The 16,539-nt window shown below is 58.7% G+C and overlaps 1 protein-coding gene and 1 long non-coding RNA gene across 4 annotated transcripts in view; one reads left to right on the forward strand and one right to left on the reverse strand.

Annotated features, from left to right (window-relative positions):
* ATG4B (autophagy related 4B cysteine peptidase) overlaps positions 1-14,027 on the forward strand; it is a 28,166-nt gene extending 14,139 nt beyond the window's left edge. For both annotated transcript variants that reach the window (XM_062194398.1, XM_062194388.1), the window contains exons 4-13: positions 741-839; positions 1,281-1,382; positions 2,185-2,257; positions 4,317-4,396; positions 9,341-9,531; positions 10,241-10,319; positions 10,406-10,551; positions 12,569-12,625; positions 13,065-13,158; positions 13,941-14,027. In XM_062194398.1, coding sequence (XP_062050382.1) covers positions 741-839; positions 1,281-1,382; positions 2,185-2,257; positions 4,317-4,396; positions 9,341-9,531; positions 10,241-10,319; positions 10,406-10,551; positions 12,569-12,625; positions 13,065-13,158; positions 13,941-14,014 — 995 coding nt within the window. In that variant the 3' untranslated portion in view covers positions 14,015-14,027. The remainder of the gene's footprint in view (positions 1-740; positions 840-1,280; positions 1,383-2,184; positions 2,258-4,316; positions 4,397-9,340; positions 9,532-10,240; positions 10,320-10,405; positions 10,552-12,568; positions 12,626-13,064; positions 13,159-13,940) is intronic.
* LOC133761730 (uncharacterized) lies at positions 7,692-16,522 on the reverse strand. 2 transcript variants are annotated; one of them, XR_009866217.1, is made up of 3 exons: positions 16,109-16,522; positions 13,896-15,829; positions 7,692-12,576 (listed from the first exon to the last, which is right to left on the reverse strand). It is a non-coding gene; the product is annotated as an uncharacterized LOC133761730 (long non-coding RNA). The 2 variants fall into 2 exon arrangements; XR_009866218.1 differs by lacking the exon at positions 13,896-15,829.
* Positions 16,523-16,539: the final 17 nt, after the last annotated feature.

A 16,539-nucleotide genomic window follows, 5' to 3' on the forward strand; every position in this document is an offset into this window, starting at 1 on the left:
CTCCGCTGCACGAGCCTCCGCCGTGTGTTTGAGGGGCCGTCAGGACAGGTCGCTGGGCGAGCGTGGCCCCTGTGTTACTGAGGCAGGCAGAGCGGATGGACGAGGGTGTCCACACCTCCGCTGCGCGAGCCTCCGCCGTGTGTTTGAGGGGCCGTCAGGACAGGTCGCTGGGCGAGCGTGGCCCCTGTGTTACTGAGGCAGGCAGAGTGGATGGATGAGGGTGTCCTCGCCTGTGCTGCACGAGCCTCCGCCGTGTGTTTGAGGGGCCGTCAGGACAGGTCGCTGGGCGAGCGTGGCCCCTGTGTTACTGAGGCAGGCAGAGTGGATGGATGAGGGTGTCCACACCTCCGCTGCACGAGCCTCCGCCGTGTGTTTGAGGGGCCGTCAGGACAGGTCGCTGGGCGAGCGTGGCCCCTGTGTTACTGAGGCAGGCAGAGCGGATGGACGAGGGTGTCCACACCTCCGCTGCGCGAGCCTCCGCCGTGTGTTTGAGGGGCCGTCAGGACAGGTCGCTGGGCGAGCGTGGCCCCTGTGTTACTGAGGCAGGCAGAGTGGATGGATGAGGGTGTCCTCGCCTGTGCTGCACGAGCCTCCGCCGTGTGTTTGAGGGGCTGTCAGGACAGGTCGCTGGGCGAGCGTGGCCCCTGTGTTACTGAGGCAGGCAGAGCGGATGGACGAGGGTGTCCACACCTCCGCTGCGCAGCCCCTCTGACCACGCGTCCTCCTCCTTGTCCACACAGGGGGAACTGGCCCCACCTCAGACACGGGCTGGGGCTGCATGCTGCGGTGTGGCCAGATGATCTTCGCCCAAGCCCTGGTGTGTCGGCACTTAGGCCGAGGTGAGTGTGGCCGGAGTGGGGAGCTCACAGCCATATTAGGAGCAGAGAGGACTATGGGGAAAGGGGATTTTAAAAAAGAGCCCAGGTAAAGCAGCAGCTAGAATTTGGGGTTTTCTGGGGTGATCACGCACTGGCTTGATGGCTGACTTTAATAGATGCAATTATGTGAACTTACAGTTTGGAGGTTCAAGTCCCTTGTTGCTGGTGCAGGGGCAGTTGCATGGTGTCCTCATGAGTGTGGCCAGCTGAGGCCGCCTCAGTGACTTAGACCCCGGGGGCCTCCAGAGCCGTTCATGCGTCAGGTCTCCACCCTCGATAAGACTCCGGGGTGTCGGCCTTGGCGTGCGTGTGCAGAGCCGGCGTCCGGGGAGTCTGGGTGCCGCCTGCGCCTCTGTGTTTCCTCTGGTGGTGGTGAAGCTGACCTGTGTCTGTGTCTGTCAGATTGGCGGTGGACACAGCAGAAGAGGCAGCCAGACAGCTACTTGAGTGTCCTGCATGCCTTCATGGACAGGAAGGACAGCTACTACTCCATTCACCAGATAGGTCGGGAGGGCGCCGCGTCCCCAGCTCCCCAGAGAGCTCTTTTGGGCTCGAGTGTGGGCGGGGGCTGTGAGATGCATGGGCTCGAGTGTGTGTGGGGGGGGGGCTGTGAAATGCGTGGGCTCAAGTGGGGGGCGGGGGCTGTGAGATGCATGGGCTCGAGTGGGGGGCGGGGGCTGTGAGATGCATGGGCTTGGGGGGGGGCGGGGCTGTGAGATGCATGGGCTCCAGTCGGGGGGCTGTGAGATGCATGGGCTCGAGTCGGGGGGCTGTGAGATGCGTGGGCTCAAGTGTGGGGGGGGCTGTGAGATGCATGGGCTCGAGTGGGGGGCGGGGGCTGTGAGATGCATGGGCTCGAGTGTGGGGGGGGCTGTGAGATGCAGTAAGAGGTCAGATCCCAGGCCTTGCCCTAGCACTGTGCCCTTACGGCCTGCAGTGGCTGCTGTCCATCAGAGCCTGTGAAAACGGGACTCCACCTCAGAGGTTCTTGTTCCCGTGTGCCTTGTCTGGGTCTGGGTGCTCAGGTGGCCTTTGTCATACAGGCCCAGCTCGGAGCGGTCTGTGCTCAGCTGGGGACGGGGTTAACAGGCCTGAGAGAGAAACAGGGCGCTTCCTCAGTGAAGAGCAGACCTGAGAAGCTTCGACCTTTCCTGCCCCCCTCCTGGAGGAAGCGTCCTGGCATCTCCTGGAGGGTGGGCTGGCCTGTCCAGGCCTCCTGCAAAGTGCTTTCCGAGGGCACAGGACACGGGATGGTGGTCAGGATGGGAGGGAGGGTGTGCCGCTCACCTGGATCTGTCTTCCACAGCACAAATGGGCGTCGGCGAGGGCAAGTCAGTAGGCCAGTGGTATGGGCCCAACACTGTCGCCCAGGTCCTCAAGTACGTACCAGCCCAGCCCTGCCCTGTTCCCTGGGGCCACCCCGTCCTGTCTTTGTTGCCAAGGGAAGGAAGAGGCCCTTTCCTCTTCACTGGAGGGCCCTCGAGAGGGTCCTCAGGTGGCCGTGTCAGCGGTTGTGGGAAGCAGAATTTGTTTTCCAATACAATGAGTGCCTTGCTGTAGATCATGGCCGTTTTTGCAGGGCCCAGGGCTCTGTCCAGGTGGTGCTTTCTCGTGGTCTGGGCAGGGGAAGCTGATGTGGAGCCACAGCAGTCGTGGGGGAGGCAGCCCTTCCACCTCTGTGGGTTCCAGGGCAGCTGCTGCCTTGCCCATCTCCCCACACTCTCACTGCCGGGTCCCTCACAGGCTCCCAAGGAACATTTGCCGCCTTCTGCCCCCGCCCCCACCAGCACCTTCAGTTTCTGGGATGTGGCTCCTCCCACGTGGTTTCTGGTCAGTTGTTGCCTCGCAGTCTGCTTGGTCTGATGGGTCCCAGGACCCACCCACCCAGGGTCTCCTTGCCGGGTCTTTGAGCCCGTCTGTAGCCGGGCTTTCCCTACAAGGCCTAGTCCCCTGGTCCCTGTCCACCTGTCACTGCACCCAGCTTGGACTCTTCATGTGTCCACATTTCAGTGCCAGCGGTCCCCAGGCTGTCCCCTCAGCCTGTGCTGTGTGGACCCCACTCTTTGCCTCTCAGGGCCCTCAGCCAGACCCAGTCCTTCCACCTCACTGTGTGTTCTGTAGCCCCTCCCCTCCTGCTGCTGCCGCTGGGGAGCCTGTCCAGGTTCCCCCCTTATTGTAGTTCCTGTCATCCTCACCCAGAGCCTGGGCACTGTGCCTGCTCCCCTGATGGGAGCTGGGCTGCTCTCTCTCTTTGTCGTCCTGTCCCCGTGGCCCCCTCTGCTCCGTTGCTGGCCCCTCTTAGCTGACCTGTGAGTGCCCCTTGCCCAGCACTGTCCTCTGCACAGGGACAGTGCCCAGGGCTGCGTCTCCAGGGCTGATTCGTCCCCAGTTCCAGACTCGGGTCCCGCTGCTTCTCGAGCAGCACATCCAGAGACTGTGTGAGGGCCATAGACCCCTCCAGCCCCTACCCCACCCCGAGCCAGCCTGCTGCTCTGCGGGGAATGCCATGCTCTCAGGCCCAATCCAGGGTCACTCCAGACTCCTTTGTCTCTTTCTGCCCAAAATACATCCAGATGCTGACCAGGGTTCCCCTCGTGCCTCCTTCTGGGTCTCTTCTCTCTTGGCCATTCTGAGGTTGTGTTTGTAAATACCAGCCAGCATGTCCGTGCTCTGGATGGCCAGGACCTTCCCAGCCAACACAGTTCCCTGGCTGCATCCCCCTGGTGTCCCTTTGCCTGGGACCTTCCTGTAGTGTGCACCTGGGTTACGTGCCGGGCCCTGCCCATGCGCTGTCAGGGCCCTCCTGGCAGCTGCTCTGAGTGGCGCCTCCCCTGGGCGTCGGCCTCCAGAGGGCTGCTGTCTGTCAGCACTGCAGTGGACTGGAGGGGAGGAGCAGGCTGCTCTCCTGTGTGCTTGTGCTTCTGTCCCCAGACAGACCACGCCCCTGCTGCCTCGGCCTTCTCTGGCGCTGTGCCTCTCTGCTGCATCCCGCAGTCTGTCAGGCTCCCGACACCTGCAGAATCTGCCCTTCCTTCCCACTGTCATTTACCGTTTTGCTCTCCAGTAGGTCTCCGTGAGAACGCCATTGTCTGCTCCGTGGTTGGTGGCATTGGGGCGAGCAGAGAGGCGCTGGCGCCGGGTGCACAGTGAGACTGGGCTAGGGCAGCCTGCCTCAGAATTGGTGGGAGCTGCAGCATCGAGGGCCTGGCACGTGTTCTCTCTGTCTGTGCTGCCCGAGGGGCTCTTGCCGTGCGCTGTGTCTCTGGACATGGACCCTGGGCCTGAGTGAGCAAGAGAGGCGCCAGCCTCCGCTTTCTCCCTTCCGTGGCGTTCGTGCCCCTTGACTTCCTCTCCCCCAAGGAGCAGCTGAACCCTGGGCCAGGATGCAGCATCTGTGATGGTGGGAGGCTCACGGCGTGTCTCTCCCAATCTGCCTAGGAAGCTGGCCGTCTTTGACACGTGGAGCTCCCTGGCTGTTCACATCGCCATGGACAACACCGTGGTGATGGAGGAGATCAGTGAGTAGCCTGGGGTTTCAGTGCACACAGTGGGAATTGTGGGGGGTGGGGAGTAGGGGTGGCGTTGTGCCCATTTTCCTGCCTGAGCCCACAGAGGAGCCTCATTGGGGAGGTTGCACTGTGCACATTGGGCCACATCTGGTCACTTCCCTGCAGTGACAGGACCTCTTCACCCCCGGGTCATTCTGGGATGCAGCCGTAGGGTCAGGAGGGAGGAGGCTTGGGATGTTGATAGAAAGCTGTGTGTTTCTTCCTCTGCCTTTTCCCTTTGTTCTGTTTCTTGAAATTTTTGGTAAAACATCAAAAACTTGGGGAAAGTACAAAGAAAGAGATCACTGCTTTTTTTTTTTTTTTTGACAGGCAGAGTGGACAGTAGAGGGAGACAGAGAGAAAGGTCTTCCTTTTTGCCGTTGGTTCACCCTCCAGTGGCCGCCGCGGTAGGTGCGCTGCGGCCGGCGCACCGCGCTGTTCCAATGGCAGTAGCCAGGTGCTTCTCCTGGTCTTCCATGGGGTGCAGGGCCCAAGCACTTGGGCCATCCTCCACTGCACTCCCTGGCCACAGCAGAGAGCTGGCCTGGAAGAGGGGCAACCGGGACAGGATCGGTGCCCCGACCGGGACTAGAACCCGGGGTGCTGGCGCTGCAAGGCGGAGGATTAGCCTGTTAAGCCACGGCGCCAGCCGAGATCACTGCTTTTACCATTCAGAAAGAATACGTATTGGTGCTCGTGTTGTGGTGCAGCAGGTTAAGCTCGCTGCCGAGTGCCGGTGACCCATATCAGAGCACTGGTGTGCATCCTGGCTGTTCTGCTTCCAATCTAGCTCCTTGCTAATGGGCCTGGGAAAACAGCAGGTGATGGCTTAAGTACTTAAACCCCTGCCACCCTCATGGCAGTCCCAGATGGAGTTCCAGGCTCCGGGCTTTCAACTGGCCCAGCCCTGGCTATTGAGGCCATTTGGGGAGTAAACCTGCAGATGGAAGATCTCTTTCTCTGTTGTTCTAAATAAATAAATAAATAAATGTTTTCAAATAAGTAAAATAATTTTTAAATAAAACACTAAGATTTGGTATACTTTTAGTATTTTCTTTGTGCTTTTCAAAAACTTAATGGTGTCTTAACTGTCTCATTAGCTAGCTGCTCTGTCCACTCGTACACTCTAGTACACTTTGTACACTCTAGTCCCTCGATTGCTTCTCCTCCATCATCCTTAACCATACTCACCATCTAGAATTTTTATTTTATTATTTGAAAGGCAGAGAGACAGAGACAGATTGCCCATCTCCTCATTCACTCCCCAGGCTGAAGCCAGGGTCCGGGAATTCCATCTGGGTCTCCCATGTCCATCTGTCTTCCAGAGTGTGTATTTGCAGGAAGCTAGAATCAGAAGTGGAGGTGGGACTTGAACCCAGGCGCTCTGACACAGGACACGGCGTCCCAGGCGGTGTTCTGACCTCACAAGGGAGGCTGATCGCCACAGTGCGATGGCCAGGAAGGGCAAGGGTCAGGCTGTTTTCAGAATGCCCATCCCTCTGGATTTGTGTGGCATGGTGGGGTGCCCCAGGGCTTTGTGACTATCTTTATGTGGACCCTGTCTGGCTTCAGTCTCCTCTGGGGTCTCAGTTGTCCAGATAGGCAGTGCTAGAACTGTGTTGAGCACATGAATTAAGGGCTTATCTAGAGGGGGTGGTTTGGGTCCTGAAGGGCAGGACCCAAGTCTGCAGTTTTTAAAAAAGATTAATTTATTTAAAAGGCAGAACCACACACACACACACCTTCCATCGACGGGTTCACTTGCCAAATGGCCACAACACCCAGAGCTAGGAGCTCCATCCAAGTCTCCCACGTGGGTGGCAGAGACCTCAAGTACTTGGGCTATCTCCTGCCTCCCAGGTGCATTGGTAAGGAGCTGGATGGAAGTGGCACTCCCATGGCTTAGCCAGCTGTGGCACAGCGCTGGCTGCTGAGTCAGCATTTGTAACAGCTCCCAGGGACTGTGGGAGCGCTGGTCATGACTAGGGCCAGTCACTTCCCAGCAGAGGTGTCACTGCCCGTCGTGGGGGTGGGAGGGGATCCAATGTCTGAACTAGGATGAATCCATTGAACCAGAAGAGCTTACAAGGACACGCAGACTGACAGCCCGGTGTGCGTGGTGTGGGTGTGGGTGTGGGGAGATGCAGAGGGCCTCCGTAGAGATAGGAAGTGAGCTGCCAGGACTTGCCCAGTGGGCAGCCTGGGAAGAAGGCACCTTGGCCAGGCCAGGGCTCTTGTCCCTCAGAACTGCTTGTGGGAGAACCAGTGAGGGGACCACACTCAGACTGCAGGAATGCCTGTTGAAGGCCAGCAGAGATGGCCATGCAGGCCCCGTGGCCTCTCCTGTCTGGAGGTCCGGCCCTCACAGCTGCCACAGACGGGGGAGGAGTTGAACCTGGGATAGATGGTACGTGGGGGTCTGTTAGCTGCCAAGCAGGGACAGTCGGGAGAGGGGGCAGCAGGACTCGGGGAGCTGGAACTCACCCTGTGCAAGGTGTGACGGTAATGTGCAGGGCCGAGAGCCGCTTTGCGCATCAGGATGTCCCAAAGGCCTGGGAGAGAACCCCTGGGTCAGTGGTGAGACGTCCTGATAACGGTGCTGGTGCTGGCACTGAGCTGCCTTTGCCAGGCTGTCCTGGCTGCCAGGGGCAGGGCATGACAGACATAGTGTGTGGCTGTTGTCACTGTTGAGTCAGTGGGGAGATGACAGACTACCAGAACCTGTCCTCTTGAACAGCACTGTATCCCGTATTACAGTGCCTGTGTCCCTGTCTCAAAGCCACGTCTTGAGTGTAGCACCTGGCTGAGGTCACCCTCAGGGTGGTGCTTGCCCCCACCTAGAAGATCTGGGTTAAGTTCCAGGCTCCTGGCTTCAGCCTGCCTGGCCGCAGCTTTTGCAGGCATTTGGGGAGTGAACCAACAGATCCTGGAAGATCTCTGTGTGTCTGTCTTCCAAACAAAAATATGTTAAAACTCCTAGGGCTTGGAAGACCACGTGTGCACTGATGAGAGCTCAGGTGCGAGGGCCACAGGCCCTGCCACCTGAGACGGAGGAGGGTCCTCGGCTAGGACCATGTCACCACCATGGAGCTTTCCCACCAAGACAGACAGAGAGCCAGACCTGTGCTCGTAGAGAGGACACGTAGCGGGACCAAGATGGCACAGTACCAGGGTAGGTTCTGATGGCAGAGTGTGCCGCTGCTCAAGAGGAAATGCTCCACTAACAACTTCTGGAACTTGCTCTTCGTGGGAAATAGAAAGGTCGGGACCAGTGCTGAGGCGCAGTGGGTTAAGCTGCCTGCATCCCACTTGGGTGCTGGTTGGAGTCCCAGTTGATCTGCTTCCAGTCCTGCTCTTTGCTATGGCCTGGGAAAGCAGTAGAAGACGGCCCAAATCCTTGGGCCCCTGCACCCCTGTGGGAGCTACGGAAGACGCTCCTGGCTCCTGGCTTCAGCCTGGCCCAGCCCTGGCCACTGTCGCCATTTGGGGCGTGAACCAGTGGATGGAAGGTCTGTCTGTCTGTCTCTCCCTCTGTCTCTGTAACTTGTTTAAAAATAATTAGGTGAAGTCTGAAGAGAAAGCTAAGATACCTTCTTCCCGGAGAGTTCTGAGCTGTCTGCACAGGTTTCAGTCCTACCCAAACGTCCTGTGACTCAGCCCGATGCCCCCACTGTCCAGGAACCACCTTGGGGGCTGGCTTGCTGGCTGGATCAAGGGGCCAGCATTGGGTGTAGGTAGTGGCCACATCTCTACTGTCCTTTAGTCCAAAAAGTTCCTCCTCCCTCTCTGGTCTTCCATAGCATCAGCTTGACCTGATTCTTCAATGGGGTGCTGCCCCCTGGATTTGTGTCTGTTTCATGATAGTTGGATGGGGGTCTTCTGGCTCAAGAGTAGCAGCTGGCGCCTGTCTTGGGGTCAGTGAGCTCCATTGGGTCACCTGGGGAAGCTGAAGTACTCTGGTCTCGTTTACTGAGCAGGGAGTGATCGTTAATATGCATGAGTTTTATGTGAATCGTCTCTTACATATGGATCTGAACTTGGTGATTTCTGCCTCGTCTTCCTCCATATTTATGGACTGGTATTGTTGAGAAGGGCCCCCTTCCCCATCTGTATTGGAAAAGCTTTGTCAGAGGTCACGGATTCATGGATTCTTTTTTATGCAGTGTTAATGGTTACTCTCATTCTTTAACGAATTCGATAGACAGCACCTGCCTGCTCTTTCACTCCCCAGATGCCCACAACAGCCAGAGCTGGGCAGGTCAAAGCCAGGAGCTGGGAATTCAATCTGTGCTTTCCTCGTGTGAGGCAGGAACGTAGACATTTGAGCCATCGCCAGTGCCTCCCAGCAGGAAGCTGGAGTGAGGAGCCAGGGCCAGGACTCTAATCCGGGCACTGCAGCATCCCAGCTGGTGTCTTAACTGCTAGGCAAATGCCAGCCCCTGTCATTCCTTTCGGTTGTCCCATGTTTGTGCCATCTCCGATGCTCCAGGCTCCCCCTGTGTGTCCCCGCCTTGAGTGGGGAGGTGCGTGTTCCCCACGGCTGGAGTCGCTCTGCCAGTTAATGCATTTGCCGCGGTCGGAGGTGTAAGGAAAGGAGGAGGAGTTAGTGCTGGTGCCTTCCTGCTGAGCAGCATCCGGGCGTGGTGAGCTGTGTGTGGCCAGGCAGGTGACTGGCGGGCACAGGAGCTCTTGGCCGTTTTGTGGGTGTGCTCCATTTCACAATAAAGTTTCAAACTGAATATGTACAGGCAACGTTTCTCTGTGGGTGGCAGAATTATAAAACATTAGCCTTTTTATACTTCTGTTTTCCAAATTTGAGTTGCTCTTTAAGCACTTGGCTTTTTAGCTCACTTTTTCTGCTTCTTCGGGAGAACTTTGGTCTGGTTCCTTGGCCTGTGAGCTCTTCCCCCGCAGGGAGACTGTGCAGGAGCAGCCATCCCTGCGCAGGAGCCGCCACCCCGCCTGCAGGTGCCGACTGGCACTGCAATGGGTTCCCTGCCAGCACCGAGGTCACCAACAGGTCGCCCTGGAGACCCCTGGTGCTTCTCATCCCGCTGCGCCTGGGGCTCACGGACATCAACGAGGCCTATGTGGAGACCCTGAAGGTGAGTGGCCAGCCTGGGGGCTGGCAGCCACGTCTGCCAGGACCACATCACCTGCCCCTTGAGGTGGGAGGGGCCTCCTCCTAGTTTTGTTTGCAAGTGTGGGATCCTACACTTAGGGTGACTTGAGAACTTACTTGGAGGGTCCTGGCGTTCAGGGCGTGCTCTCCTTCCCGGGTCCTTGTCCCTTGGGAGGGTCGGCCTGTGGGAGGGGACTGCGGGCAGGGCCGGGGGTGCCCGAGGACCACTGCCATCCCTGACGAGCACATCCCCACTCCTTCAGTGAGCTCAGGGCCGTACCCAGAAGTCACGTTCGAGGCCATCACTGTAGGAGCTGGGTGTGGCCTCGGCCCCGGCCTCCAGCCCTCTTGCTGTTCTTGAGCCTGCTGGGGGCCTCTGTTCTGTTTCGCTCTCTGCTCCTCCCCACCCGACTCAGCGCGTCAGACTGCGTCCATGGCGTTCTCCGGCCCCAGCTGGTCACAGCCGCTGTCAGCAGGCTCCTTCCCTGTCGCTCGCCCGCTTTTCCGTGAGGGGGTCTCCCAGCCTCTGCTCTTGAGCCTGTGGACTGTTCTGTGCTGTCCTTCCTGGGCTTCGACTTTGTAGACCCCGTCATCTCTGTCCTCCTGCTCTAGCCCGTTGGGTGCCCGGCCGGCTGGCCACGGCATGTGGATGCTGTCCCTCGCGTGCTCAGTGCCTTGCCTCTCTCCCACAGCACTGCTTCAGGATGCCCCAGTCTCTGGGGGTGATCGGAGGGAAGCCCAACAGCGCCCACTACTTCATCGGCTACGTGGGTGAGTCCAGTCTGGGGTCTGCCTGCTCCCGTGCCTCTCAGCCTGGCTCGGGGTGGCTGCCCACTGACCGCTGCTGTCTCGCCCAGGTGAGGAGCTCATCTACCTGGACCCCCACACGACGCAGCCGGCCGTGGAGCTGACGGACCTCTGCTTCATTCCCGACGAGAGCTTCCACTGCCAACACCCGCCCTGCAGGATGAGCATCGGGGAGCTCGACCCGTCCATCGCTGTGGTGCGTCTGCCCCGAAGGCCACCGGGCGCGTGCGGGGCGTTTTGTACCAGATCCTGTATGGAACGAGCATGGGCGCCTTGGATTTTTAAAAAATTTTTTTAGCATTTTGGAGTCAGTATCTGTTCACGTTTGGTCTAAAGGCACAGCAGGTCCTTGTGTCATCTGACCACTCAGGTCCTCTCCAGCCTTCTGACAGCAGAGCCATGTGTGTGTGAGTGTGGGTACGTGTGCAGGCGTGTGCTGATGGGAGTGTATGAGTGTGGGTGTGTGTGCAGGCGTGTGCTGAGGGGGGTGTTGGTGCGTGTGTAAACATGTACTGATGGGAGTGTATGTGTGTGTGCAGGTGTGTGCTGATGGGAGTGTTGGTGCGTGTGTAAACATGTACTGATGGGAGTGTATGTGTGAGTGTGGGTACGTGTGTAGGTGTGTGCTGATAGGAGTTTGTGTGAGTGCGTATGTAGGCATGTGCTGATGGGAGTATGGGTGTGTGTGTAGGTGTGTGCTGATGGGAGTGTGTGTGTGAGTGGGTGCGTGTGCAGGTGTGTGCTGATGGGAGTGTGTGTGTGTGAGTGGGTATATGTGTTGGCGTGTGCTGATGGGAGTGTGTGTGAGTGGGTGCATGTGTTGGTGTATGCTGATGGGAGTGTGGGTGCGTGTGTAGGCGTGTGCTGATGGGAGTGTGTGTGAGTGGGTGCGTGTGTTGGCGTGTGCTGATGGGAGTGTGTGTGTGTGAGTGGGTGCGTGTGTAGGCGTGTGCTGATGGGAGTGTGTGTGTGAGTGGATGCGTGTGCAGGTGTGTGCTGATGGGAGTGTGTGTGTGAGTGGATGCGTGTGCAGGTGTGTGCTGATGGGAGTGTGTGTGTGTGAGTGGGTATATGTGTTGGCGTGTGCTGATGGGAGTGTGTGTGAGTGGGTGCATGTGTTGGTGTATGCTGATGGGAGTGTGGGTGCGTGTGTAGGCGTGTGCTGATGGGAGTGTGTGTGAGTGGGTGCGTGTGTTGGCGTGTGCTGATGGGAGTGTGTGTGTGTGAGTGGGTGCGTGTGTAGGCGTGTGCTGATGGGAGTGTGTGTGTGTGAGTGGGTGTGTGTGTAGGTGTGTGCTGATAAGAGTGTGTGAGTGTGACTGTTAGTCCTGCTCCTCTCACCGCCTCTCAGTGAAGTCTTGCTGCCCACCCTAAAGTGACCCAGTGGGGAAGGACCACCCTTTACCCCTTCTCTACCCAGAGGAAAAACTGGGAAGAGTGACAGCCTGGGGATGCAACAGCTGTACCTGAGGGGTTCTCTCAGTTCTGTTATTAAGAATTGGAGGGGCTGGCGCCACGGCTCACTAGGCTAATCCTCCGCCTTGTGGCGCCGGCACCCCGGGTTCTAGTCCTGGTTGTTCCTCTTCCAGTCCAGCTCTCTGCTGTGGCACAGGAGGGCAGTAGAGGATGGCCCAAGTCCTTGAGCCCTGCACGTGTGGGAGACCAGGAAGAAGCACCTGGCTCCTGGCTTCGGATCAGTGCGGTGCACTGGCCGCAGCGGCCATTGGGGGTGAACCAACGGAAGGAAGACCTTTCTCTCTGTCTCTCTCTCTCTCTCACTGTCCACTCTGCATGTCAAAAAAAAAAAAAAAAAAAAAGCATCAGAGGAGTCTGGTCCTAAAACCAGAGGGTCTCTTGGACACAGCTCAGTCCTGGAGCACACGCTTCTCACACGCACAGCCCAGGTGAACCTACTTTTGAGTTGCTCATCTCACTGAAGGGAGGCACGTGGGCGAGCACGTGTGTGGGTCAGTGGCTCACCACGGGGGTGTGTGGTCACACTGGGAATCCGGCCTCCGCCAAGGGAGGAGTGGGCTCAGCACACGGCTGTGGAGCAGACTGGTGACTGCTTCGTCTGTGGGCGTCAGGGAGGCTTGGAGAGCGCACCTGATGTCGCATTCTGTAGGGAAATCCAGGCCGGTGCCGCCGGCTGCCGGCTGCCGCTGCTGTTCACCGCAGGGCTTTCATTCAGTGACATCATCATTTCCTTGCAGGGGTTCTTCTGCAAGACAGAGGAAGACTTCAATGACTGGTGCCAGCAAGTCAGGAAGGTCTGTAGCTGCCCCTCACACAGCAGCGCAAAGCCTCCTGGGGAACCGGCAGCGGGTAGACAGGGCCAAGGCCAGGGGTCCCATGGTGCTCACGCGAGGGACCTGGGTGTGCGTACCGGGCACTTGTGTCATCAGCGATTCTGGTGCACCCCCATTCTGTGTGGACACAGGAGGTGCTGAGTGGAAGCTTGCTCCTGGGGGCTTCCTCCACTGACACCAGCTGCCCTGCGCCCTCTGCTGGCTGCTGTGTGCTGCACTGCCAGCCGATCAGGCCCATTCTGCATGCCAGTTGGCAGACTGGGCTCCTGCCATAGCTGGCACCTCCTAGTGCCATGGGATAGCAACAGTGCTTCCTCTAGGGCCGTGGCTGTCCGGTCTCTCTAGGGGTGGGGACAAAATGATGGGTGGGTGGCCTGTGACAGCCTTGTCTTGCCCACAGCTGTCCTTGCTGGGAGGTGCCCTGCCCATGTTTGAGCTGGTGGAGCAGCAGCCTCCTCACCTGGCCTGTCCCGATGTCCTGAACCTGTCCCTAGGTGAGTATGCAGTTCCCTGGGTGCTGCCTGCTTCTGTGAGGCCTGGAGCGCAGGCATGGATTCCAGGCTCGACCTTGCAGTGTCCCCTCCCCTGCCCAGGGCACTGTGGGCACCATGGGCACCGTGGGGCTGGCTGTGCTGTCTCAGCGTCCTCGGACTCTACAGGAGACAAGGAGGTGGGCCCAAAAGCACGTCCAGCCGAGTGTCAGGTGCCAGCCGGGAAGGCTCCAGGCAGATGCCTGCTAGGCGTGGGCAGCCCTGTCTGGGGGTAGTGGGGTCCCCTCCCTGGTCCTTGTCCTCTGCAAGCAGTGTCTGGGTCCTGCTCTCTTTGTGTTCCCTTTCTTTTTAAGATTTGTTTGTTTATTTTGAAAGAGAGGGATTCCAACTGCTCCCCAAGGGGCTGCAACAGCCAGGGCCAGGGCTGGGCCAGACCAGAGTCAGGAGCGTCATCTGGGTCTCCCATGTGGGTCCAGGGGCCATCTTGGCGACTTGGGCCCTCTTCTGCTGCTTTTCCCAGGCCATGAGCAGGGAGCTGGATTGCAAGCAAAGTAGCCAGGACTCCACACGCCCATAACGATGCCCGCCAACCAGCTCTGCTGCACGCCGGCCGCGCCTTCTCCTTAACTAGGCTGTCCTAGTTTGCCAAACTCTTCTATGAGTCCTCTCTGCCTCCTCAGGTCTCACCCTCCCCCGTGGCTGCTCCGACCCCAGTCCGGGCTGGCTGAGCGCCTCCTTACCCTGAGGGTGAGATCGCTGACGAGGGTCTATCTTGTTCCTTCTAGAGTCTTCTGATGTAGAGCGACTAGAAAGATTCTTTGACTCAGAGGATGAGGACTTTGAAATCTTGTCCCTTTGAAGATCCTGCGTTGGGAAATGGCTTCGGCAGGCCTCGCCGGGTGCCATCAGCCTGCCCGCCCGCTGAGCGCCTGTGCCCTGGACCACCCCACTCTGCCGGTGGGCCGAGGACTGCCGCCCTGAGACCTGCCTTCTTGGAGTCAGACCTGCCTTCTTGGAGTCAGCGTGCACAAGAAGAGCTGCTAGACAGCCTGGTGCAGCTGGGCCTGGAACTGCTGCAGCCCCCGGGGCCCTGCCAGTCCGGCCGTCTTCGTTGGCTTCAGGGCTGCTGCTGCCTGGCGCCTGGGTCTGTGGTTGGTGTGGAATTAAAGCCCTGTTTGAAGTTGTTCCACAGACACGAGTCAGTCGTGGCAGCCCTGCAGGTTGGCACGTGAGGGACAGCGGTGGCTGCGCTGTGGCCCGGTGCCCGTGGACAGGCTAGCTCTCGGGCCATGGCCTCTGCCCAGTGTGGTGTATCCAGGGTCACCTCGCGGGAGATCAGGCGGAGTCACAGCAGAGTTCCTCCTCGCTTTGGAGACAACAGTGTCCAGACCAGCTGTGTGGGAAGTGCAGCGCCGGCTGCCTGCCAGGACCGCGTGGTGGCCTGGCCACAGGCAGCCTGTCCCAGGTGTCTCCAGCTGCCACACCCAGCTTCCCCTCACCCTCACTGCTTGGTGGCCATGCTGGGATGGGGACGGGGGAGTGGCACTTGCCTGCAGGGGTCACTGCAGCTTTGAGTTCTGGAGCCAGAGTGCTCGTGGATTCCAGCTGTGGTTCCAGACCCACTTGGGCGCCTCTTTCGGCACCTGCCCTTTTACCCCATGCCATTGGGGCCATGCTGCCTGGATCTGTTGGGAGAGCTTTCTGTCCACTCGGAAGTGTAGACGGGGTGGGAGCTCGGCAGCTGATGGCTGGGGCTGGAGCTCAGCTCGGCTCGTCTCCGGGGACATCCGGCTGTGGCTGGCAGCTCCGCCCGGCCCAGTGAGGCAGCAGAGGACTCCCTAGCTCCAAGCACTAACCTAATTTATTTTCTCTTCTTTCACTTTTCCTCCCGGCCTCCCTCAGCTGCAGCGGGTGGGGCAGGAGGGAGGTGGGGTCAGTCACCCTCTCCTCAGGGTCTCCAGCATGGACCAAAGGGGAGCTCTCTCTTGCTCACGAGGCTCTGAAGAGGATGTCCTTCTCAGTAGTGTAGTTTGCTGTGCTCAATGGCGAATAATAACATTTCAGTAGAAAACGGTTTGTGTCTGTTGATTTTTCCTGCAATCAGTTGAACAGTCTCCAGAAGACAAGGAGTGAACCTCTGAGCTCCTCGGCGGGCTCATCCCCAGCCTTTGGCAGCTTCCACCTGCCCTGGTCCCGCCTGGCTCCCGGGAGCCCCGGCATCTGTCTCTGCTCCTGGGCTGGGTGAACACTTGACCCTGAAGCAGCAGGCACAGGAGGCAGCAGGAAGTGCCCCCTGGGCAGCTGGGACTGACCTGGCTGGAAGAAGGGGCAGGTGACGAGGACTGGTTCTTCCTCTGTCCCATGAGATTCAGGTGGGGCAGCCCTGGGTAAACGCCTGCCTTCCAGGTACAGGCTAAAGAGGGAAACCCTGAGGCCAGCGCTGTGGTGTAGCAGGTAAAGCCGCCACCTGCAGTGCCGGCATCCCACGTGGGCACCAGTAGGAGTCCTGGCTGCTCCACTCCTGATCCAGCTCTCTGCTGTGGCCTGGGAAAGCAGTGGAACATGGCCCAAGTCCTTGGGCCCCTGCACCTGCATAGGCGACCCAGAGGAAGCTCCTGGCTCCTGGCCTTGGATCCGTGCAGCAGATGGAAGACCTCTCTCTGTATAACTCTGCCTTCCAAATAAATAAATAAATCTCTTAAAACAAAACAAAACAAAAATCGAGGGAAACCCTGCCGGGCCCTAGATGGAGTGGCCCAAAAATCTGTCATGGCTTCTCGCCCTGCAGGCTACTGTGCCGCTCATGTCACGCTGCCAGCAAGCCCTCTTTCTGGGGCGTTTCTGTGCCTGGGGCCCTGCCCCCGCCACCCTCACAGCTGGCGACACAGCAGCTCCCAGATTGGACTGCTGTCCTCACTGGTGCTCCAGGACTCTCCCAGGCCAAGGTGCTTACCGGATGCCCACTGCAGGAGCTGTTTGCTGAAACATCACACCCTTTCCAATGGGGAGGCCCCTCCTCCAGGACGTGACTGTAGCCCCATCAGCATAGCTTCATCTAGAATACAGGTCCTTGGGACTGGCCTTTGGCATAGTGGGTTAGCCTCTGCCTGCGACTCGCATCCCGTGAGTGCCAGTGTGTGTCCCAGCTGCTCCACTTCCAATCCAGCTTCCTGCTAGTGCACATGGGAAAACAGTGGAGGATGGTCCAAGTATTTGGGTCCTGCACCCACATGGGAGACCCAGAAGAAGCTCCTAGCTTTGGCCCAGCCCAGCCCATGCTGTTTTGACCAGGGAGCGAACCAGTGGATGGAGGTTCTCTCTCACACTCTAACTCTACCTTGCAATAAAAAAAAAAAAAAAAAAAAAAAAAAAAAAAAAAAAAAA

This window comes from Lepus europaeus, chromosome 1, assembly GCF_033115175.1.
Source record: "Lepus europaeus isolate LE1 chromosome 1, mLepTim1.pri, whole genome shotgun sequence".
Taxonomy (NCBI): domain Eukaryota; kingdom Metazoa; phylum Chordata; class Mammalia; order Lagomorpha; family Leporidae; genus Lepus; species Lepus europaeus.